At 50.9% G+C, this 24,049-nt stretch overlaps 2 protein-coding genes across 3 annotated transcripts; one reads left to right on the top strand and one right to left on the bottom strand.

Annotated features, from left to right (window-relative positions):
* The first annotated feature begins 303 nt into the window (after positions 1-303).
* Positions 304-10,402, top strand: UBE2L6 (ubiquitin conjugating enzyme E2 L6). The gene is made up of 4 exons (XM_063093299.1): positions 304-412; positions 3,847-3,942; positions 7,899-8,085; positions 9,525-10,402. Exons 1-4 carry the CDS (start codon positions 386-388, stop codon positions 9,674-9,676), a joined length of 462 nt encoding a protein of 153 aa, XP_062949369.1. The 5' UTR covers positions 304-385; the 3' UTR covers positions 9,677-10,402.
* A 692-nt stretch (positions 10,403-11,094) lies between these two features.
* Positions 11,095-22,212, bottom strand: SMTNL1 (smoothelin like 1). 2 transcript variants are annotated; one of them, XM_063093298.1, is made up of 9 exons: positions 22,089-22,212; positions 17,750-18,528; positions 17,343-17,475; positions 17,177-17,228; positions 15,989-16,147; positions 15,706-15,820; positions 15,382-15,533; positions 11,539-11,709; positions 11,095-11,384 (listed from the first exon to the last, which is right to left on the bottom strand). In XM_063093298.1, the coding sequence occupies exons 2-8, from the start codon at positions 18,524-18,526 to the stop codon at positions 11,565-11,567; spliced, it is 1,533 nt and encodes a 510-aa protein (XP_062949368.1). In that variant the 5' UTR covers positions 18,527-18,528; positions 22,089-22,212; the 3' UTR covers positions 11,095-11,384; positions 11,539-11,564. The 2 variants fall into 2 exon arrangements, with proteins under 2 accessions (XP_062949368.1, XP_062949367.1); XM_063093297.1 differs by lacking the exon at positions 11,095-11,384 and having other exon boundaries at positions 11,425-11,709.
* Positions 22,213-24,049: the final 1,837 nt, after the last annotated feature.

Raw genomic sequence — 24,049 nt, 5'->3', positions numbered from 1 at the left:
GGAGCTGCGACTAGAACCGGATGGGCGGTCCCCCGCCCCGCGCCCCCAGCGCTCGCCGCCTGGTGGACGGCGCCCCCCAGCGGGACGCGGGGCTCAGGCAACGCCGCCGCCCCAAGGCCAGCTCCAGTCTCCCGACAAAGAGCGCGAGTTCCCGGGATCCCAGCCCACCGCGCCGGGGACCGGGCCGGGGCCCAGCGGGTCCTCCTCTAGGCGACTTCCTAGTCGCAGCGGAGCGGCGGGGATCAGCTCTGCACAGCCCGCTTCGGCGTGGGTGGAGCGAAGCGTGGGCGGGGCTCCCAGAAGTGGGTCCCCGGGGCGGGGCGCTCCTTGTCCGCGGGCGTAAGGTCTCGCTGGAGTCCGCCGCTGCCCCACACTCGGCCCCGAGATGACGGCCAGCAAGCGAGTGGCGAAGGTAACCGCGTGGAGGACGAGCCCTTTCTCGCGGCTCCCCTCGCCCCTCCACCCCCTCCACGCTCCACCCTCCACTCCTCCACCCGCTCCATCCCCTCTACCCCCCACCCACCCCCACCCCCTCCATCCCCCCCCACCCACCCCCACCCCCTCCATCCCCCCCCACCCCCTCCCCTCCATCCCCTCCCCCTCCATCCCCCCTCCATCCCCCTCCCTCCTCCCCCTCCTCCCCCCTCCCCCTCCTCCCCCTCCTCCCCCCCTCTACCCCCTACCCACCCTCTCCTCCCCCTCCATCCCCCTCCATCCCCCTCCATCCCCCTCCTCCCCCTCCTCCCCCTCCATCCCCTTCCTCCCTCTCCATCCCCCCTCCTCCCCCTCCGCGGCTGTCCAAGCGTATTTATTTATTTGCGTACCAGGGCTGGCTGAATTCCTGTCATCACCGTCCCCTCCCCAGAGGAGAAGTGGGTGCTCGAAAGGGGCCAGAGCTGGCGGGGGCATATGGGGGTGGGGGTGTCGCTGTCCCCCTGAGCTGTGCTGGGGGTGGGGGTGAGCCTGGTTTCAGTTTCACTTCCTGTGAAACTTGTGATAATGAATGAGTGCGTCTCAGGTTGGAGGAAGGGTCCTTTGTCGTCTTCTTGGTGCCAGGGGTTCTGCTGCTGATAGCGATGGGTGGGTTATGAACAGAAGTTACCAGGACCAAGGGCCTTGCCTTGGAATAGCCTATGACCCATCCCATAATTCAGAGAATGCTGATTAGGATTCAGGGGCAAAGTTCCTTGGGGCATCTGTGGAGGAAAAGACACTGAGGAGGCCCTGGAAGTCCTCCTGGGGTAGGTGGCTTGCATTAATTCCGTCTACAGATGTTGAATGCCTATCACGTGCTGGCACTGTTCTAGGAGGTAGGGGGACACAGATGAACAAAAATCCTGCCCTCTTTGGGCTTTCATTCCTATCAGGGACACAATCTGAAGTAAGATCTGGAAGGGTGGGGAGGGGGCAGTTCCCCCAGGAGGTGGAGAACCCCACGGTGTTTGGTGGACTGGGTGTGGCCACGGTTGGACATAGGTGGGAGAGGAAGAGCAATCCCAGTGAGTTGGGTCTGACACCCCTCAGGCTTTGAGTCTCTCAGAAGTGTCCCTCTAGTGGGAGAGCAGCATAGATGGGCAGGCTGGAGGGGGTAAAGGGGTGCATACTTACTCTCAGCCTCGGAGAAGAAGATGGTCTCAGACTGAGACACCCAGAGCAGGCTTGGCCCTAAAGAACTGAAATCTGGAGGTTGGCAGCATGCTGGGGTAGAGGGTCTTTCCAGCCAAGTGGGAACGAGATGGAAGCTGGTATGTATTACACTGGCACCATTAAATGCCAGGCAGTTTACATCAGTTATTTCATCTAATTCTCACAGCAAGTCTGTGGGATAAGTGATATACCCCCATTTTACAAATGAGCAAACTGAGGCTCAGAGAAAATAACTCAGCTGTTTAGGGTCATTCAGCAAGGAGTGATGGGGCTGGGATTTGAGTCCAGGCCCACGAGGCTCTAACCCGAAGGTTCTTTCAATAGCCTCTCTACTTTTATTTTCTGTTCCTCTAAGTCATGTGATTTCCTAGCATTCTTCAGGAAAGAGCTGTGTGTCCTAGCTTGGGTTTCAACATCCTTAGGCTTTGGGACAGTTTTGGCAGAATAGGTAAAGTCCAAGTGTTCCCAGTTATAGTAAAGTCAGGAAAATGTCCATTCCAGATTTTCTCTGTTCAACTTTGGGTTTCATTCTTGCCAAAGAGTCACAGATGCTTGTGGAACTGAAATTTATAGTAGCAGATGTTTCTAGTTTGGGGTAAAAGATAAATGACGGGACACAGGCTCTGGGCTGAAGACATCAGAAGCAGTTTGTTGATATTAAAGACATGGAATATGGGATGGGAGACAGGAGACGGAGCATGGGAAGGGGGTGTTTATATGCTGGGGAGGGGCAGAGAACATTCAGATGGTCCACAATGTTAAAGGATCTCTCCCCGACCGTGGACTGGGTTTAGGGATCTTTCTCTTTGCTTTTGTTTACACAAGAGTTTCTCAACCTCATCGCCATTGACGTTTTGGGCCAGATAATTCTTTGCAGGACGTTTATCAACATCTCTGGCTGCCATCCACTAGGATGTTAGTAGCACTGCCCCCATTTGTGACAACAAAAAATGTTAGACCTTGCCAAAGTCCCCTGGTGGACAAAATCTCCCCAAATGAGAACCACTGGTTTATACAGGTCAGTGTTCCAGAGGAATATGACCGCCTGGAATGTCTTTTTATCCCTCCCCCTGACTACCAAAAAAAGGCTTGTAGTCGCACAAGATGGATCCCAGAAAGGTCTGTAGTCCAACAAGATGGATCCCCAAAAGGGGTGGGGTCTTTGGTCAAATACATTTGAGAAGTACTGCATGCTGTGAGCTCCCATATTGGACAGTCAGCATGTTAAAGGCTCTGAGAAGTCCTGCAGCAAAGAAACCTGTTTAGCCTAGTTTTCCCAAATGTACTTGATTATGGAACCCTTTTCCTGTAATAACTATTCACCTTCCATGGGACACCCTGTACACACTCGCCCTATCTGGGCCCTCTGCTTTGTGCCTCTCCCCTTCTCTGCATGGTGAACTCCTATATATTCTGCATGCCCCAGCTTACGGGGTGCACCCTCTGTGAAGACTTTCTGCTCCTCTCCTTTCCTTCCCTAATCTGTATCTACACATGCTACGCACATAATCACATTGCTGTTTCTTCCATTATTCCAATGACGTTCTGGGGGCGGGGTCCTGTGTTACTAAGTGTCAGTAGAGGATGCTCAGTAAATGGCTATTAGGAGAATTCAGTGATGTCCAGGTGTTGGGGCCACATTTCTGGGAAGGTGAGTCACTCCTTATCCCTTGGTGTGTAGGGTCTGCCTGAGTCATTGCCCTTCCCCAGCCCTGGTCTGGTGGAGTTTGAAGGGACGGGGTGATGTCTTTGCTGCCCACTTTGCCAAGTGCATGTCCTCACGCTAGACAATCAGAGGATGCTTATGGAAAGGAAGAGAGGGAGGGAATTAGGACCTAGTGGCTTTCTAGGAAGAGGGCAAGAAGACAGAGGTTATGTACCTTGCTTTCAGGAGAAAGGCTCCTAAGAGAGTTTACACCCGAGTTTCAATATCTGGGAGAAGTGACCTATGTCTTCCCTATACCCAGTATCTCAAGCATTGTGGTGAGGCCAAAATCAGATAATTCACTTAAAGCGCTAGCACCGTGCCTGACACTAAATGCTCAATAAATGGGGGCTTTGCTGTTGCAGGCTTCTGCCCCAGTGTATGTCCTGTTTTTGGACTTGGGACAGCCTGCTGCTGGGGCAGGGGGAGGGTGCTGAAGTAAGGCAGATCAGGCCAACTGGCTGCTTGCTGTGCCCTTGCTGTGCCCCCTGCAGGAGCTAGAGGATCTTCAAAAGAAGCTTCCCCCGTACCTGCGGAACCTGTTCAGTGACGATGCAAACGTCCTGGTGTGGCATGCACTCCTCCTGCCTGTGAGTATCCATGGGACCATGGCTTTGGATTGGGAACAACTTAGGCCAGGGGCATGGCAAGGAGGTGGGGTTAGGACTGGGCAGGAATGTCCCCTGCTTGAGGGCCCCTTTACTGGAGGTTATCATTGGTGGAGAGGGTCTGTCTCTGGATCGATTTCTTCCAAGGTCTAGGCAGACTGATACAAATGAGAAAAGACTTTTGGACTTAGTAGGAGACTCCTTCCTCAAACCAGTAGTCACCAAGTCCACACAGAAGCTTCAACAGACAAACAGCATCAAAAAGAAGAAGAAGAAAGATCTCTTAGACCTTTGTCAAGGAATAGGGATAAACTTCCAGGTTCCCAGAGTTGGTAGAATTTGCTTTTCTAAACCTAAAATGTATTTTGTTTTCTTTTAAAGATCTTATTTCAGAAAATTATTGCTACCTGTGACAACACAGATAGCTCATCTCTACTGCTCATTTTTCTCTATTTTTTATTTGATATCATCTTAATAAATTCTTCCTTTGAAAGCAATATTCCAAAGAACCTGTCAGAGTGCAAAATCTCTATTTTGTCATTTAATTATTAGTGACTAAAGACCTTTCTTTGAGAAATTCATCTATATACCTTTGGTTACTTGGAAATAAAAATTAAGACAGTTGAGCTTTTTGTTAGTCAAAGCTCTTTGTATTGTCAAGGGAACAATTCATCTTATTTTTTTAGGATTTGGCAATGCAGTGGCCTGGGTTGTGTCATCTCTTTCCACTGACTTGTAGCCCAGAAAAATGGAGAAAGGCTTGAGCCAGCTCAACATTTTAAACCTCTGTCAAGTCCCTTGAGCTGCTGCGTTGAAGCAATTCACTTACCTGGCTTTCACTGAGGACACCTGTTCTGGGCCTCAGGTGCCATGGGAAGAAGATGCTAGAAGGAGCTCCAGGGACTGATTAGATCTCCAAGGAGACCAGCTTTGAGATGATAAGAGTGAAGGGGAGGGGGAGCAGGTCAGAAGGAAGAAGGTAAATGACAGGAAAACCTAGGAAAGATCATATTTGGGAGAATACTATGAAATCAGAGGACTTCAGTGGTTGGCAAGACTGAGGTGAGTAGATGCGCCCCAGGAAGTGGCCAAAGACCTTCCAGCCACACAGGGGTCTTGAAAAAGCATGCTAGTTGGGAAGAATCCCAGGACTGGAGGATCAAAGCAGAAAATCCAGCTATGGGGGCCTGAAGGCCCTTGGTGAAACCGTAAAAAAAGGGGTGACTGGCTGGCAGGGGAAGGAGAACCAGGAAAGGTCTCTGGGATGAGCAGACCAATTTCCCCTCAAAGGCTCAGTCTCCATTTACATGTTCACCAAGGTGGCTCCATTTGTCACATCTTGATCATGAAAAGTTACAGCCGGATGATGCTTTTAAGGCTGATAGCAGGAGTTCACATTCATTGAGAGTCCCCTGTGGACAGAGCGCTGTTTTAAGTACAGGGCATGTGAGGTCATATTGAATTCTCTCAACCACCCAAGGAGGAAGGTCCTCTTCCTTTTACAGATGAGGAAATGGAAACCTAAGAGGCTAAGTCACTTGCCCATGGTGAAAGAGTAAAGTGGCAGGCCAGGAATTCAGCTGACTCCAGGGTCTTCTCTCTTAATCACTCCATGAAAAATGAATCGTTCTCAAACATTTTTTTTAAGTAGCAAAATGCTTTATTTAACCCAGAACTTGGAAGGCAGTAGGACTTTCTCAGCTGACCATAAGGTGCAGTATGAAATCCTCTGTCTGGTCCAACTTCTTCATTTTACAGATGAGGAAAACAGGTCCTAGAGAAGCTCAAAGGCACACAGCAAGCTTGAGGCAGAGCTGGGACAGGTCTCCAGAGCTCTTGGGTCCCTGACTCCACTACCTCTGTCCTCTGTTAAGGCCTGGGAAGCCCAACAAGAGCCCCTGCAGATAAGACGCACCAATACCCGCACCCCCCCCCCCCCACCTGCTCTGAGGACTCAGCCCTCGGCCTTGTCTCTATCTCATGAGTCCCTGCCTTTTCTTATTATTGAGACCATAAAGCTGAGACGTTCTCTTTATCTGCCCGGTAGTTGCTCCATGTCTTATCCAACACACCCAAGATCACTATGGTCTCTGTTTTACCTTCTGCCAAGGAGGAGGAGCTCTGTTAAAGTCTTGAATCTGTGCTAACTACATATGTCATCGTGGCTGTCTTTGCCCTACCTTTTCAATAATGAATGTTCTGAAAGGATTTAGTGCTTTGCAACCAGCCTCAAGGCCCCTGTGCTGTATGCTGGGGTCACCCAAGTTCTGGGGTTCCTTCCTTCTAGGGGTTCAGAGTAGTGGTCACCTGTGGAGATGTAGAGTCAGCAGCACTGGGTTCCCATCACAGCAGGGCCACTGTGGCCCTGGGCAAGTTACTTACATACATGGAACTTGAGTTTCCTCACTTGAAAACGGAAATGCAAATAGTCATGAGTTTTCATACTTACTATAATAGTTGATGCAGATGCAGTGCTTACCATGTGCCAGGTCCTGTTCTAAGCCCTTGACATAGATTAATTCATTTAATGCTCACATAAGCCTTATGAAGAAGTCTATTATTATCCCCATGTGGAAGCACAGACAGGTTAAATTACTTGCCGAAGATCCCACAGCTAGTGAGTAGCAGAGCCAAGATTCACACCCAGGCAGGGCAGCTCCAGAGTCTGCCTAACTGCTACACTCTGCTGCAAGGGCTAGTGCATGTCAAACTCTTAACACAGGGTGGCACAGAACATGGTTCAGGAAGGTCTTCAGGTTGCTTGAAGTCTGGAGGGTCTTCTACTGGCTCCTGGCAGCTCCCAACCCTCAGTCATTCTAGCCCCCAAGTTTGGTGGTGATGTGTTTTTTTGTTTGTTTTTTGGCCCCTGGCCAGCACAGGGATTCAAACCCTTTATCTTGGTGTTATAACACTGCACTCTAACCAACTAAGCTATAGTGGCTTTTTAAAAATAATGGTAAAATGCGTATAACAAAATTTATCTTAACAAAACATACACATACAAACAATACATATAACAAAAATTTACCTTAACCGTTTTTAAGTATACAGGTGTTCAGTGGTCTTACAGTTTTGGAGGCTAGGAAGTCCAAAGTCTAGGGAACATATCTGGTGAGGGTCTTGGTGATGGTGACAGTGACCCAGGGGTTTCACATGGCAGAAAATGGCAGAGCAGAGAGAGAGAGGCTAACATCCTCATTCACTCTCCTTTTAAATGCACATTTTGTTTATCTGTTTTTCTGACAATGGACACTTGGTTTGCTCCCACATTTTGGCTATTGTGAACAATGCTGCTATGAACACTGGTATACAAATATCTGTTCAAGTCCCTGATTTCAAATCTTTCAGGTATCTACCTGGAAGTGGAATTGCTAGATCATATGGCAATTCTGTGTCTAATGTTTTGAGGAAATACCATTTTCCGCAGCAGCTGCACCATTTTACATGCCCAAGCCCCTGAGTTCTTAGATTTCCTCATTTTTCCCTGTTTCCTCACTTCTAATGATGACGTTCTCCTGTGCTTGCTAACAGCTCTCAAGGAGAGGACATTCTGTCCTTCTCCTCTTATATAATTCTCAGGAAGACTTTAAAGTTGAGATGGTCCTTAGAGCTCATCTCGTCAAACTTTGCCCACTTTTCAAATGAGGAGACTGAGGCCCAGAGATGGGAGGTGGCTCATCCATGGTCACAAGCAAAAGCTAGGATCAGACTTTTCTGATTCTCAGGCCTGTGCCCTTTTGTGATTTCACCCTTCCACTAATCCATAGCTCCATTGCCAAATGAGTGCAGTTGCCATCTGTAGAGACTGGAGCCGAAGATGCCTGGGACCCTGGGGTGAGGACGGGGGGAGGAAAGCCAGACCACAGCCCTAGGCGGAAAGTGATCTATCCAGAGCAGTCATGCCTCAGAACAGAGCTTGACCCCTTCTCTCCGCACAGGACCGTCCTCCCTACCATCTCAAGGCCTTCAACGTGAGCATCAGTTTCCCTGAGGAGTATCCATTCAAACCCCCCACAGTGAAATTCATAACCAAGATCTACCACCCCAACGTGGATGAGAACGGACAGGTTTGCCTGTCCATCATCAGCAACGAGAACTGGAAGCCTTGCACCAAGACTTTTCAAGGTGGGGCTGGGCCTTGCATAGAGGGAGGAACTAATACGAGGTGGGGTTACTGAGTAGGGGGGTCAACAGACTTATTTTGATCTAGAAAAGCCTCAAAGAGAGGAGATCGAAATTGTGCATCTCAGCTGAACGCAACGTCAGATAGGAGGGATGCTTCCTGAGATCCTGCAAGGGCTGACCTGCTGCTGCCTCTGTTCCTACCCCTGGGCGTGTGTGACACAGGAACTTTGCCATGGTTCACAGGAAGGAGAGGCAGCATGGCCTCAGAGGGAAGGGCTTGGGATAAGAAGGCTGCTGTTCCCTCTGTGGACTTTGGGCAAGTCTCTGTTCCTTTCTGGGACTCAATGCCCTAAATGATAACAGAGGGGATTGGCCTAGTAATGAGGATTCCTGCCACTTAATTGAACATTCTTGGCACTGTGCTAAGAGTGTCACACACCAACTTAATTTAATCCCCCAGCAACCCCATGAGGTAGTGCTATTGTGTGCCTTGTTCAATAGATGGGGACACTGAGGCATATGAGAAGTGAAGTGGTTGCCTAAGGTCATGCAGCTGGCAGGTGGCAGAGCATGGCTGACTCTAGGGCAGTGCTGTCAAACAGAACTTCCTGCAGTGATGGATGTGTCCTATTACTGCATTATCTAATACCATAGTCACTAGCTACACGTGGCCAGTGTGACTGAGGAACTCAATTCTTATTTGTATTTAATTTTAATTAATTTAAATTTAGATAACCCAGGTGGCTAGTGGCTACCATATTGGGCAAGGCAGCTCTTGAACTTATGGGCTTAATCAGTGTGCTGTAGCACATCTGGACCAGCTCAGGCCATTCTTAACCTGGGAAACAAGGATCCTTGCGGGGAGGTGAGGAAGAGTGGTCCTTGGACGAGTTTCAGGGTGTCTGTGAAGCATTCTTCACTCCAAACTGTATGCTTGTGCGTCTGCATCTGTGCATATGCCTCGGGAGAGGGGCTGCCACCTTAACCAGGTCCCCAAAGGCAGCTGGAAAGATAAAGAGCCCCAGGGCAGTAATGGTTTTCTTTCTTTAGCCTGGGAATCCTTTTTTTCCAAATAAAAGTTTATTTGGAATCTCAGTATAACAGAAGAAAACAGAGTGGTTCTTGTTGCAGTGGGGGTGAGACCCAGAGACCTCGCTTATCTCAGTGACCCCTATGGTGAGCAGCTTCTCTGAAGCCACGGAACATAATTGTTCTGAAACCACCAATACAACCAGTCAAGGCTTTGGGTATCATCGAGCAAGAAAGAGAGGGACATTTGATTTGGTTCTACAGTCATCCCGAAAGATGGAATCTCCTTGGGGGTCTCCCACAGAGTGGGTGTGGAGTATAAGGGGGATCTGGGAGTGGGTAACCGTCACCTCTTTCCTAGGGTTTTTTTTGCCTCTGCCCTGATGTCCTGATCTGGCCTCTCTCCCCAGTCTTGGAGGCCCTCAACATGCTGGTGAATAGACCGAATCTGGAGGAGCCACTGCGGGTGGAACTCGCTGACCTGCTGTCGCAGAACCCGGAGCTCTTCAAAAAGAACGCTGAAGAGTTCACCCTCCGATTTGGGGTGGACCGGCCCTCTTAACTCTGGTTCTGATCCCTCTCCACCCTGGATCCTCTGCATGGTGGATGGACATACCTTGTGGACTGGGACCAGAGCCCCTGTACAGCCCATTTCCTGCTCAATTTTTCTTTCTTGGGTTGTTAGTTACTAGTTTGTGTGTGTGGTGGGGGGAGGGGGGCTTCTGGCATGTGTGTGGTGTGTGGACTCACTTCCTACTCTTTTGCCTTCCCCGGAGCCAGGGGAGTTTAGGTTTGCAGAGTCACAGGCCAGTTCCCCAGCTCTCTATCTTAGGGAAACAGGTTACCTTCCAGGCCAGCTTGCAGGAAATGAGCCCAGTGGGTAACTGGAATCCCCCCGGGGACCAGACACTCAGGGGCCAGGAGAGTGAGGAATACAGGTGGGGGTAGGGCACTTGGAGGGTATCTTATTTACGACTCAGTGATTGAAATCAGCCAAACTACTGATAGGCATGTACAGGTTTAGGTGCTAAACCTTTTAATTTCCCACTGATGAATCATAAAATGAAGAATCTAACCTCCATCCTGGAATTCTGACTATGTGTTTTGAAACTACTTGCTATCTCATTAAGTGGCCAGTTCCTGGGGGCCAGGCCTCAGGCTGTGAGGTGTGTGCCCTCCAGCATCCAGTCCAGGGGGAGCCACCAAAACCATGTGCTTGCCTGGTCATTACAGTCACAGGTGAATTCTGGAGGGAGTTTGGCTAAGTCTTTGTTGACAGGGGATGGTGGGGTGGGAGAGAGGGTTCATCAGGACAAGAGAAGTCTGGGGATTCAGCTGCCATCTAATAAAAGGTGTGTCCCTGCTTACCACAGACGTTTCCCAAACATTGTGGGAATGCTGGCCATGAGAGAATAGGCCATCCCTGGCCAGAGGCACCTTCGAAAGGTCCACAGGGGTAACATCCCGTTATATAGACAAGGCCCCTGAGGTGCAGAGCACTACAGTGAGATGCGAGGGTCCACTCTGCCAGTCAGGGCAGAGTCCACACCTGCAGCCATGCCAACCTGGCTGGGTTTTGTTTTCTGCTTTTCGTTTCTTCGTGAGCAGCTTTTGTCTGCACACATACATGCTCCAAATGGCTGATGAAGCCAGACTGAATTGTTAGCAGGAAATTATAGTCAGCTCAGGAGTTCATCTCTAATGAGCAATGGAAAAGTGAAAACTTTAGCCAGAGTTGGGGGATTAACTTATCCTAAAGGAAGAACTTTCTGGTTGCAATTGTAATAAGCTACTAGAAAACCGCTGGCTTTTAAGAGACAGAATTGGGGTGTCTTTAAGTCAAGGGAGTCACCCCAGGCCCCACTAGCCCAGTTGGGGTGAGATTTCTTGAGAGTATTCTACTGTACCTCCTGCTCTGGAGTTTCCTAATCTGCAAAGAAGTGTGGAAAGAGGGGAAGAGAATTGGGAAAATGCAGATGGTTTGAAATGTAAATTTGTTTTTATTTTTGGCTACCTGTTATTGAACACTTATGTGGCAGGCACTAGGCAAAGCTTTTTGCCCCTTTCATTGTCTCATTTACATCTTTCAGCATCTCAGTGAGGCTGGAATTCCCACTATCCCCTTTGAAACTGTAAACTGAGGTTCAGAGAGGCTAACTCACTGGCCCAAGGTCATACAGCTGGTTAGTGGTGGACCCAGGCTATTGTCCTTTCTCAAAGCCTTGCACAGATGTTAAGAAAGTGAGGAAGCGCCTTCAGTGCAGAGGTTCCTGGGCAGGGAGAGAGAGAGTACTGAGGGACCAAACAGGATTTTACAAAAATACTTTTAATGCACTTAAGACTGCTGCCACCTGCCCTCGCCCAAGCCCTGGCTCTGCTGCATGGAGCAGAAGCAAGCCTCTGGGCCACGGGTGCCCTGCCCACCTGCCCCCACAGGGCCAGTCATCTCCTCATTTCTTCTTGGTCTTCACCAGTCCCTTCTGCACGAGGCTGCGGTACAGCTCCTGAATGTAGGTGTAGACGCACTTGGAGTCGGGCACTGCCAGCCGCACCATGTCATCCACCTCCAGCAGCTGGGCACAGTCAGCCAGTTTCCTGAGGGATGGGTGGGGTGGAGAGCAGAAGACCAAAGGTGAAGCTTGTGGGAGCCAAGGGAATGGGTGGGAGCAGCCCAGTAAGGATGAAGCCCATAGAATCATGTATGTTGGAGCTGGAAGATCATCTAGGCCAACCATCCCATTGTACAGGTGATGTAACTGAGGCCCAGACAGAGTTAAGACTCAAACCCAGATGGGTCTGATTCCAAAGCCCACGTTTCAGTGCACCATGAATGCTCACATGGGAACAGGAGCCTCCAGTTTCTAGTTCTGCATTAACCCACCCTTTTTACATACACATAGATCTGTCCTTTGGAACCAGGGAGCTCCTGTTGGGCCAGGCCCCTCAGGAAGAACTTAAAGGAGAGAACTTGAATCCTAGCCAGAGTGCTGGCTTGTAGCTACAGCATCCCCAAGGGCTTCATTTAATCAGTCTCTGTGTATTTATTGAGAGCCTACTGTGTGCCAGGTACTGTTGTAGGTTCTGGGGATTCAGCAGTGAACAAAACCAAAACTTCCCCATTCTCATGGCACTGACATTCTTGTGGAAGGAGACAGACAGTGATCAAACATGAAGTAGATGGTACATCAGATGGTGAGAGGTGCTGAGGAAAAAACAGCACAGAAGGGAGACACGGTATTCTGTGTGAGAGAGGGGGGCTGGTACTTTTTAATAGGGTGCTCAGGGAAGGCTTCTTCTGGGGGAAAGGATTCCACACAGAGGAAATGGCATGCGCAGAGGCCCCGAGGCAGGAATTTTTGGCGCCTTTGAGGAGCAGCATGGAACTTTGCAGCAAGTCCCCTTTTTCTAACTTCCCAGCTGCCCTTTGGGGCCATGTGATACTCCTGGCTTTGCTGAGGCCGATAGTCTGAGCTAATCACTGTGGGGACCTCACTACCAGCCGATAGTCTGAGCTAATCACTGTGGGGACCTCACTACCAGCCGATAGTCTGAGCTAATCACTGTGAGGACCTCACTACCAGCCGATAGTCTGAGCTAATCACTTTGGGGACCTCACTACAATGTCACGTGCTGTGTCAGATGCTTCCTTTCGGAAAGTCTCATTTACTGCTCCTCTGCATCCTCAATCAGCAGAAAAGCCCAAGGTCAAAGTGAGTGACACAGCTGGGACTCAACCCCTGGCCTGCCTGACACCTTTGGCAAGCAGGCTCTGAAGCTGGGTCTCAGCAGTCCCAGCCCACCACAGCCGGCCATGGGTGTTGGCAGCTGGAGAAACCAGGTCCCCAGCAGAAATCCCCTCTAGGGCCTGAGACAGCTGGGCTGAAATCCAAGCCAGGCTGGCCTGAGAGCCGGGGGAAGGGCGCAGACTGGTGGATTTCGAAGAATGGGTGAGCTTCCTGCAACCAGTGCATGGATCTCCGTGGCGTGGGTGTGGGTGGGAGGGGTGAAACCTTGGTTCCCGTTGAGTCTGGGGGGCGGGGGAGGGCTCCTCCAGCAGCATAACTGATGGAGCCCATTGGGGCCTGGCCATCGCCTCTCCCTCCCCTATCTCAGTACTCCAAGGAATGAGAGGAGAGTTCTGGAACAGGGCAGTGGGATGTGCCAGCTATGGCAGAGGTGTCTTACTTTTCACACTTAGTCTTCACACCCAACCCTGTGATACGAAGTTTCTAGAGAAGTTAAGTCAGCTGCCAAGGGGCACAGGGCCAGGAAGGAGGAGTCGGGATTCAAACCCAGGCACCTCATCTGTACTCCCCAACCTTCATCTCCACGCATCCCGCCACCTCCTTCCCTTTTTCTTCCTGATGCCTCCTGTCATCCTGTCATCGTCATCTGATTATTCCTTCCACCTTCCTGAGGCTCTGCCTGGCTTGGAACCAGAGGCCAGGCAGCTACAAGAGGAGGACAGTGACCCATGCCCTACAGGCAGGGGACGTCCGGTCGGGCAGGGCTGCATGCCCTTTTGCTGTTCTCTTGGAGCTTGAAGTCCAGACTAGGAGTTTCGCTCTCAGTCCCTAGTTGTGCCACAGCCCTCCCGTAGGAAACTGGAAAATCACATAACTTCTGTACTTGCTTCCACAGAACCTATAGGTTGTTGTGAGGATCGAATGAGATGGTCCAAGTGAAGCATTTAGCAGACCACCTGGCACCGAATCACTCTCAATTCTTATGTCTGTTGTCATCATTAAAGGTGTTCCTGAGCCCATAGTACACGTGGTGCTTCCAACCGCCTTATTCCCCGCCCCAGGATACCCACCCCATTCCTTGGCAGGGTAATGTGAAACTGGAAGGAACCTTCTGGAACATTGAGTCTGATGATTTTTAAATGGCATCCTTGATGTCCTAGGGCCTTATGGGCATGCCTCCAAGACCATCCTAAAAAGGTCTCCTTTTAATCTGTTTTATATGTTTGGCATACACTTAATGTTTTATTTGAGGAAATCTGCTGGGAAAAAATTTGAAAAACATAAATCAATATTAATCCCTTCATTTTGCTGATGGGGACACGCAGGCCTCCGTGCAGGGTGATGGCCAGTCCTGGACTAGACTAGAAGGCTCAGCCTCCCAGACTAAGGTGCTCCTAACATCCCCATTGACTTATTCCCTGTCTCATGGCTTAGAAGGGCACTAAGCCATCCACTCTGGGGCATCAGAGTTGCCAGCCTTGGCCACACTGTCTGCACAGCCCTGGCCCTGCCAGGCAGCTCAGAAGCCTCTTCCTGAGCCTCTCCCTGATGCTGGAGAGAATGGGTGCTCCTGGGCTGAGTTCCTGGTAAGCCCTAAGGCCATCAGGGGACATTTACCCTTGGCAGCCCTTGCCTAGTGGGTAGAGATGGAGGTCACTGGCTAAGCCTGGCTTTGGTGCTTGGTTGGGAGATCACCTTCCCTTTGGCTACACTGGCAGCTATGGTTTTGCCTCTCAGGTTTTTCTTCGGGCCAGAAGTCTGAGAGGAAGTGAGGAACCCACACTCGTTCTCACACCCCTTTTGCCTTTCTAGTGTACCGCCCTTTCTCTAGCAACCACACCCTGACACCCATCTGTTGAGCGGCAGCCAGCCGTAACTCCCCTCCAGGCTCCAAAGTGAATGGTAATTATCATCACAACAGTAATGTTATTCACTATAGTATAGTAGCAGCAGCTAAGATTTTTTCAAGTGCTTACCATGGGTTAGGCACTGCTATAGGAACTTTACTTAATTATTTAATTATTTAATTCTCACAGTAATCCTGCAAAAGAGGATACATCATGCCCAGTTTAGAGATCAGAACATGGAGGCTCAGAGAAGTCAAGGAGCCTGTCCAAGATCACACAGCTGACAAATGGTGGAGTCAGAGTCTGAGCCCAAATCTCTGCCATCCCCTGTCTAAAACAGCAGGCCTGTCTCTCCTCTGTCCTTCACCTTGCCTGAATTTCCTTTATGGCACCTCTTGCCACCTGGCATTAAATGGCACTGCTCTCTGTGGTTTTATGATGTGTCTCTCCCTTTAGAATGCAAGCCACAGGTGAGCAGGGATTTTTGTGTTTCACGGGCCCCTGTATCCCCATAGCCTGAAACAGTGCTTGGTGCTCAAAAAATACCTGTTGGATACATGAATGTGTGACCTCGGCCTCAATCTGACTATCCCGCCAGCCACACTCTGTGAATCCAGCCCTCATCCTGGGTGCCCCAGCTCCCATCCGGCTCTGCCACCCATGCTGTGGCTTACTCTGCGGTGGAAAAGGCCAGGGTGAAGTTGTGCCGGCGCTTCGTGGGGTCCAGCTCAGCGTAGTCAAAGGCGTCCGGGAAGAACTTGTGGATGAGGGCGCAGAAGGCCATGCCGCTGCTCCAGCTGGAGGAGAAGTTCTGGATGTCCACGTGCTGCAGCCGGGTACAGAGGAGGCCTCGGTGAGCCTCGGGCCAGGGGGTCTGGACTTGGCCCCCTTTCCACCCTCCCATCCTTTGGGGTTTGCACCTCTCAGCCCCTCCCCAGCACTGCCGTCTCTGGGGAGGGGTTCCTTGTCCCACCCACATGTCCCTGTCCTGTGCCTACCTCGTAGTTCCTGGTCATGGCCCGGCACCACTCCAAGAGCATGTTCTTGACCCCGCCGATGGCTGCCCCGGCTGCCTTCGTGTTCCGGAACAGCGCCGTGGGGCCCGAGGCAGCCCTGTGTGGGGAGGGAGGTACGAGAAGAGGCAGGAGGCCACGAAGGGCCCTCTTGGGAGGAGCCCCCGGCCCAGAGGTCAGTCCTCCTGTTCCCGCCGCCCTCTGGCCTCCCTCCCACCAAGCCACGTTCCCAGGGAAAGCCCAGCCCAGCTCCTCGCCTGCGTCCTACCCGCCAAACTTGTCCACGATGGCTTTCCGGTTCTGCGCACGGGGACCCCGGGGCCGGGTAGGGGCTGACACCCTGCGCTCTGGTGCCCTCTCCTTCTTCTTCCCCCCTGACGGAGGGGGCTCCGGGGGACTCTGGGGCACATCACTGGGTGAAGACTCACTATGTGGAGAGGTCAGGAGAAGCATGAGAGGGGTGGGGACCCCCACTAAAGGACACAGGGAGGGGCTGTGGGGCTGGGTGGGGGTGTCACTGCAGTCTAAGGGCCATGTGCAGTTGGAGGCCAACAGTTGACGCACATTTCTGTGCCCAGCACTGGGAGTGGTTGAGAAGGAATAGTGAGGCCCAGTCTAACTTTGGGGAAAGTGTGGTCTGGTGAGGATATGTGGGCAGAACTAGGACACATCCGAGGTCTGACCTGAGCTTTGCCTCTCATTTGCTGTGTGATCTTGGGACTGTCACATCAGTTCTCTGAGCCTCAGCTTTCTCATCTGTAAAATGGGGACAGGAATACCTACCCAACAAGGTGGCTATAAGGCCTGCATAAGAAGGTGAATGTAAAGCACCCAGCTGTACCTGCCAGTGAATATTCGTTGGTTATCTTTCCCCAAGAAAGGGACAAGGAGGTAGACTGCAGCTGGATGTAAAGGAAGAGCCTCCTAATGACTGCAGATGTGCAGTGGCAAGTGTAAGGCTGTTGTTTCATCCAGCTCCTGCCATGCACCGGGCACCCTGCTGAAGTGCTTCACGTGCTTTACATCACTTAAGCCTCGCAATAATCCTACACGGTAGATACAATTGCTATGCCCACTTCACAGATTAGAAGAGGTTAAGTGACATGGCCAAGGTCACACAGCTGGTATGTGGCAGAGCCATTGTCCAAACTCAGGCTTTCTGCTTGTGCTGTTATGGATGATGCTGACAGCTGCTGTGATGAGACACGGGCTGCGAGATAAGGAGCTCCTGTGAAGAGTCAGGGGTGCTGAAGAGGGGACTCCTCCACATTGCCTGAGCGTCTGGCTCCTTTGGTTTCCTGGACTATGCCCTGGGAAAGGAAGCTGAATGCCAGAAATCCTGGAATACCTTGAAATCAGATGCTGGGGGAGGGCAGACTGCGATGATGGTAGATAGACTCTGAAGGGAACAGGAGGTAGGGGAAGTTGGAGCTAAAGCCCCAGTGTTTGACGTTACCTGGCTGGAGGACTGGTCTCTCCAGAGGCTGCAGAGTCTGGACCCAACCCATCTGGAGGAAAGAAATAGAAGGGAGGGAAGTTGGGGCTATCCATAGGGGCCCCTTGCACCCCCCTCCCCAGGGTAGCCCCTGCAGCACCCTGTGGGCTCCTGGGCTCTCACCCACCTGGGCTGAGGCTATCGCCCTCCTCCGTGGGGCTCTCAGGCCACTCATTGGGGGAGCTGGGAATCACCCCTGCCCCTCCCTCTGTCTCTTCCTCTGCTTCCTGCTCCTGCTCTTCACTGGGACCGCCTGGCTCCTGGAATGAATATGATCTGTGTGGGCTCATAGTCACACAAGCACCTGCCCAAGGCATCGTGAGGAATTCAGAAAGATCTGGAAGGCAGCCTGGGTCCGCAGTGCTGCATCCCTGGTCCCCACCTCCACCCCTGGCTCTTGGTATCAGTGGGAGGAAGACTGGACTTTTCCAAGGGAATAAAGCAGGGAGGACTTGCTTCCTGGGAAGCAGGAGACTCTGGAACTTTATGGGGTCGTGGGGGGGACTCTTCCTTCCTCTCTTCTGCCTCACTCACCACCTCCTCCTCCACATGGCTCTCAGCCTCGTCCTTCTCGCGGCTTTCAGCCTCCTCCTCCACATGGCTCTCAGCCTCGTCCTTCTCATGGCTTTCAGCCTCCCCTGTCCCCTTAACCTCCTGAGGTTCGGCCTTAGCCTCATCTTTCACAACAGACTTCTTCTGAGATTCAGTCTTGGCCTCTTTGTCAGCAGCTTCCTCCTTGGGTGCAGCCATGGGCTCCTCCGTCTGGTCTCTCTCCTCCTGGGAGGCCGTCATGGCCTGCTCCTCCCCAACAGCATCCTTGGGTACAGGCTTGTCTGTGTCACTCGCGTCGGCTCTCTCCCTAGGCCCAGGCTTGGCCTCTGTCTCAGCAGCCTTCTGCTTCTCCGAGGCCAGCGTGGTCTCCTCTTTTTCCTTGGCCTCCTTGGGTTCAGATCTGGCCTCTTCTTTCCTGTCAGTCATCTCCTGGGAAGCTACTGTGGTGTCTTCCTTCTCACCACCCTCCTTTTTAAGTTCGGCCTTAGCTTCCTCTTTCCCACCAGCCTCCCTTTGGGATTCCACCTGGACCTCATCTAACCCATTTGCTTCCCCTTGGAATTCCGTGGAAGCGCCATCCTTGGCTGGTGCTTCTTCCTGCTTTCCTGCCCCATCTGGACACCCCTCTCTGCTGGTCTTGCTGGCTGTGCCTGTGGTCTCCTCCTCTGCAGAGGCTCCACCTCCTGATGTCCCGGGGTCGTCTGCAGCTGGGGAGACAGTGGCCCCATCCTCTGAGAGCTTCCCTTCTTTCTGCTCCATTTCTGGAAAGAGAAGACAAGCAGTCCTTGTCGTGCCCTATCCCTGCCTGCAGCAAAGACCCCACCCTCAAAGAGATGTGGCCTGGGAGTCAGGAAGTCTGTAGTTCAGTCTGGGTTCCTTCACTCCTTGGCATGGGACCCAAGCATCCACTTTCCTGGTGGCAAAGTGAAGGGCAGAGTATTGCTTCCCCAGAGGCGGGGTGTTTGGGCTACGTTGACCTGATGTTGGACGGTGTTCACCTTAACGTCCCTCTGTAGCTGATGGCTTTGACTTTAAAGGACACTGAATCACAGAATGCCCTTTCAATAATTTTGCCTCTTTTTGATTAAGCCAATGCGGCAGTCGCAATTTGATACTAGCATCCTGAACACCTGCGGAACAATTGCTACTGTCCCCCTTTTAAAGGAGAGAGCAAGCCTCAGGCTCGGAGCCTAAAGCAGGCAGGAGTATCTAGACAGAACTGAATAACACTGTTTTGTCTGCATTGTGTTTATTTTTATAGTTCCTTTCTATTTCTGGCAAATGATATTGAGTTTCTACTTCCAACAGTGATTATAAAGTGTCTTTTAAAAATACATTTATTGAATTTAAAAATAAGTTAATTCAAAGGAAGGCATTCAGGAAATTAGACTACAGGTGGTGCAGATGTAGTTAAATCACAGAGGAGGTGTAAAAATACCTGAAATTTGGGAACCCCTGGGCCAGCTGGTCTCTGGATCTCTGCCAGCTCTGCCAGCCTGTAGTTCTCAGAAAAGGTGGGACTGGGCAAGGAAGAGTGTCCTTTGGTGAAGGACAGATGCGTACTAACCCTAGACTCTTCGGGAAAATCTGACCTTCCAACTGCCTGGGGCGGGGTGGGTTGGGGTGGGAGGGCAGATTTTGACACCTTAACCTGGGGTTTACTATTTAAGCACTATATATTCTGTATGGTCTACAAAAACAGGTGGATGGGGTGACAGGGCCAGCCCCTCCAAACCCCTGCTTTTCTTGGGGGTCTAGTTACAAAGAAAACAATCCCCAAATAGGGCTCAGGGTATGACTCAGACAGTAAGAAAAGTGGACACTCCTGTCACTGGCTAAAAATACCTCCTGCTGTTGGCAGTACCATTTTTCTTGGAGATAGTGCCCACAGCACATAGGTAATTAGGCTACAGGCCAGGAGGCAGAAGGACAGGCAGAAGGGGGACAGGGTTCTGTTCTCACCACTCACTCGAGTCTTATCACCCCCAGAACAGAGTCCTGTGGGCCCTGAATTTGGTGCCCCTGCCATTTCCTAAAAAAGCAGGCTGGGATTTGTAAAGAGACTCACACTGTCACCGTTTTCAATGTACTAAAGTAAGGTGGGGAAATGGGGCTGGGGGTGAAATGCTCATCAGCAGAGAGCCAGCAGGTCATGGAGGTGGCCTTGACCCTATCTTCTGGTCACTCACTGTGAGACCTGAGCAAGTTCCTTTGCTCTCTGGGCCTCAGTTTCCACTGACAGTGATAGAATTCATTTAGATCAGGTTTTCCAAACTGCGTTTTGTGGAAACAGAACTCTAGTTGTCCCCCATGATGTTAATATGGGTTCTTATAGGGGTGGGAGGAGGATACATACTCTGGCCAAGGTTATTCCAAGCACAGCTCACTTTTTACCTTCTTAGAGATATGCAACTTCATTAGCAAGTAAACAGACTTCAGATACCAGAGTAAAGAAACCTTAACTTTGCTTAAACTTCATTTAACTTACTTTTCCCCAAACCTATTTGGCCATGAATATTTTTTTTTCTCCCTTTGCTTTCTTTTCTTTTTGTTTTGTTTTTCCGGAGGCGGAGCATCTACTGCCCTCTTGAGCAATGCCTCGTTCAGCAGAAGGAAGTATGGCAAATGCTCATCGAAATGATCCACGATACCCCTTCCTTTCCTGCTCTTCGCTCTTGTTTAGAAGCTGGTACGGGCTAGTGATGAAAATCGTCGATTCTGGAGTCTTCCTGCTGTGGGATCCCAGCTCCCACTCTTTGCTAATTGTGTAACCTTCAGTAAGCTACCTACCCTCTCTGTGTTTTGATTTCTGGAAATTAAAAAATAGGTCCTACCCATAGGGATGATAGAGGTTTAAGGAAGTCAATGTATTGAAAGTATCTGGAGTAAGCCTGGCACGGAAGGAGCACTGAGTACACATCCTCTCCTAGGGGTGTGTAGGTTGGCCCTGCCCAGCTCTGTGCCAGGGTAAGGTCCTGACCTGGCCTTGAGGACCATGATTGGTGAGACAAGGCAGAGAGAACTGAATGCCAGTAAGATGATAGCAAGCCCTCTTTATACTCCAAAGTGTGGCAGTATTGGGTTGAGACACACTTGACTGTCAACCAGTTTTCCTTTCATCTGCACGCCCCACCCTTAGGGCAGTGGAGGGGAAGGGCAGGTGTACACACACACACACACACACACACACACACACACACACACACACACACACACACACACCCCTCAGCTGTCCTGCCTATTGATCACCTCTGCCTTCCACCCTCCAGGCTTATCGTAAATAGACAAGGAGCGAAGATGCTCAGAACGCTGAGAAGCCAGGATGACACCACCCACGCCCAGCACTCACAGTTCTGCAGCTGTTCACACATACAGTGCGGTGCCCTGCTTTATCTCAGTCGTTCCTAACTCCGACCCTTCAGAATAGGTGTTATTGACCCACTTGTCCAGATTAGGCACTTGAGGCTCAGGAAGTTGAGGTCCCTTGACTATAGTCAAAAGACAATTAAATGGCCCGACCATCTCTAGAACACAGGTCTTCTGACTCCCAGTCCAGAACCTGTACCAAAAATACCGTGTTCACCAGCTCCTCAGCCCAGTGTCCCTTCAAAGGCCCCAGCTGAGAATAGGGGCACCCCTCTGATGCGGGAGGGCAGTCACATATGGCTGAAAACCTCCTCTATCTCTCTTCTAAGTGCACAGTAGGCCCTCCATGAACGCTTCTCCACCCCTCCTTCTCTCACTCTCTACTTTCCTTCGCTCTTCCTCCCCCAGGAAGACCTCATACCATCCCTGTTTTGTGTCCAAAACAGCACTGCAGACAGCTCCCCTCTCCCTCTTCCTGTATCTCTTGGTAGACTGGGAAGAAAAGAACCCAGGAGCTGGAGTTCCCAAAGAGTGCAGGAAACACTTGATGGCTCTGATGCCTCTGCTCCTCGCTGCCACTCAATCTGTCTTCCCGTGGTCCTGAGGCTTCTACCTCCCCCACCCCAGTCAGGGACCCTCCCTTGGAGAGGCCTCCCCCAACAGCCTAGAGAGCTGGACTGGTGAGACGCCCCAGGCCCCCTCCACCCCGTGAGGTCCTCCTCGTGGATGGCCACTTGCAGGCTACTCTGTAGGTCATCTCAAGGTTATGCAGCTCCCCAGGGTTGAGACCTGTGACCCCTAAAGAGAACTGGCATAGTGGTGGAGAGAATTAGAAAGGAGCCTGGATTCTTACAATTATGGGGCCCTCCTTGGAGGCTCTAGCCCTTGGAAGGTAGGAACAGGGATTGGCAGATGGGCAGGGGGCACTTAGAAAGGGGCCCAGGGTTTCTCCTACCTGTGTGGCCTCTGTCTGGGGGCTTGGGAGCCGTCTCCTTCCTCTAGCTGAGTGGCCTCACTCCTGGGCTGCCTTTAAGCCCCAGTGGCCTCTAGCCCCCAGCTCTTCCGTCCAGCCTTCCCCCTTCCTCTCCCCCTTCCACCCCACCCCCATTTCTAGAGTCTTGGGCCGCCTGAAGAGCATTGTTTACTGCCCTGTTGGTACAACACTTTCCCCTAGACTGGGAGGCTCGGATTTCCTGTGAAGATCTGACAGGTGGCACCTTTCAATCACAGCATGTCCCTCCTGCCCTGACCCTGGCATCATCTGTCCTGTAGTTGGTCACCTTACTCCCCAATGTACTCTTCTGCCTTAGGGACTCCAGCAACCCTCTATAGGGCCCATTTGGAGCATGGTCCCCAGCCCTCTGGCCTCCCTTGCCCATCCAGAGCCCAGGCTGGGCCTCCCGTGTTCCCTTCACCACCCCACCCCACCCCGCTGTGTTCCTTTACATGGTCCCTTTTGCTCTTCCTCAGACAAAAGCAGCTGCCTAAGGGTGGGCTAAGGGGGCAGCAACTGGTGCAGCTGCCGACACAGGGGCTGTGTCTCAGGGCTCACGTCGGATAGAAACGGGGGAGGGGCCAGGAGGAGAAGAGGAATGGGACGAGCTGCTGGATCACTGCACTTGCAGTTTAGAAAATACAGAACTGCTGAGTTCTCATTTAGGCTGAAGTGACAGGTACACAGTAGGCTCTGAACACATTTTTGTACTGAATTGAAATTTTTCTCAGAAAAATCTCGAAAAACAAAACAAGTCTTTACCTCTTCTATGTGTCCTACAGTCTAAGAAAGGTACCACTTTTGGAGAATGTGCACAGCGGACACCCCTACTACTTATGAAGCTTGTGATCCTCAATGTCCTTCCTCCAGTCCCCACCACTGGGCCACACTGGCTTCCTTCCTGTTCCTTAAAAAAATCGATTCCTTTCCAGACTCAGGACTGGTTTTTTTTCTTCTGCTCTTTGCAGGACTGGCTCCTTCTCATTCTTTTGCACTCAGCTCAAATTTCTTTCCCTCAGAGAGGTTTTCTATGACCTTCAATTCCTCTCCATCATTCCAGCCTGTTTTATTTTCTTCATAATACTTACTGGAATCTAAAATTATCTTATTCATTTCCTTATTATCTGTCTCTTTCACTAGGCTCTGAGCTCCATGAGGGCAGGGAATTTATCTACCAAACACATGGCTGTATGCCCAAGTCCTAGCAATTTGCCTGGTTCATATTAGGTGCTCAATAAATACATATTTAATTGATTAATTAGTATAAGTATGTAATAAGAACTTGAGGGCCTATGCTTGGGATGATCCGAAAGAGAGCTCTTTTTGTGCAGCCAGGTTTGGGTACCTGCTAAATTGTCAAATATTAATGTTATCAGCTTTCTCTAGTATTATGCCTCTTTCATCCATCCAGAGTTTATCCACCCAAGATTAGTTAGTTCTTCCACATTTCTCTCTGTCTTTCTTCCCTTTTTTTTAAAAAAAAATTCATTTCTCTTCCTGTCCTACTGCCATTAGATATTGAGAACAGAAGAATAGCAGATCACAGCATCACTCATTAAAACTTCTCTTAGACAATTCATTTATTTATTGATTAAATGGTTTTTGAATACCTAGTATGTGCTGGGGTTACAGTGCCAAACACAACAGAAAACAGGCAAAACTAGATGCTGGAGCTTACATTTCAGTGCAAGGATATAGATTGCAAGCAACTCAATATGTAAAATATGTAGCATATTAGATGGTGGTAGATTCTACAGAGAAAAGTGAAACAGGGTAGAGGATGGGGAGCTGTTTTTTGGGGGAAAGCGGGAGGATAAGCTTTTAGATTTAGTGGTCAAGGAAGGCATCACTGAGAAGGTGATATTGGAGTAAAGGCCCGGGCAGTGAGAGAGTGAGGCATGCAGCTGTCTGGGGTGAAAGCG

The sequence above is a fragment of the Cynocephalus volans genome, chromosome 4 (assembly GCF_027409185.1).
Source record: "Cynocephalus volans isolate mCynVol1 chromosome 4, mCynVol1.pri, whole genome shotgun sequence".
Lineage (NCBI taxonomy): Eukaryota > Metazoa > Chordata > Mammalia > Dermoptera > Cynocephalidae > Cynocephalus > Cynocephalus volans.
This window is presented reverse-complemented; position numbering and strand designations above follow the sequence as displayed.

What these genes read in the sequence shown, in the direction of transcription:
- UBE2L6 (XM_063093299.1), top strand. Translation starts at nt 386, where the DNA reads ATGACGGCCAGCAAGCGAGTGGCGAAG. An exon ending in GGCATGCACTCCTCCTGCCT is followed by an intron (nt 3,943 to 7,898) that starts GTGAGTATCCAT and finishes CTCTCCGCACAG; the next exon opens with GACCGTCCTCCCTACCATCT. An exon ending in TTGCACCAAGACTTTTCAAG is followed by an intron (nt 8,086 to 9,524) that starts GTGGGGCTGGGC and finishes CTCTCTCCCCAG; the next exon opens with TCTTGGAGGCCCTCAACATG.
- SMTNL1 (XM_063093298.1), bottom strand. Translation starts at nt 18,526, where the DNA reads ATGGAGCAGAAAGAAGGGAAGCTCTCAGAGGATGGGGCCACTGTCTCC. An exon ending in GCCATGTGGAGGAGGAGGTG is followed by an intron (nt 17,476 to 17,749) that starts GTGAGTGAGGCA and finishes TATTCATTCCAG; the next exon opens with GAGCCAGGCGGTCCCAGTGA. An exon ending in GGGCGATAGCCTCAGCCCAG is followed by an intron (nt 17,229 to 17,342) that starts GTGGGTGAGAGC and finishes TCTTTCCTCCAG; the next exon opens with ATGGGTTGGGTCCAGACTCT.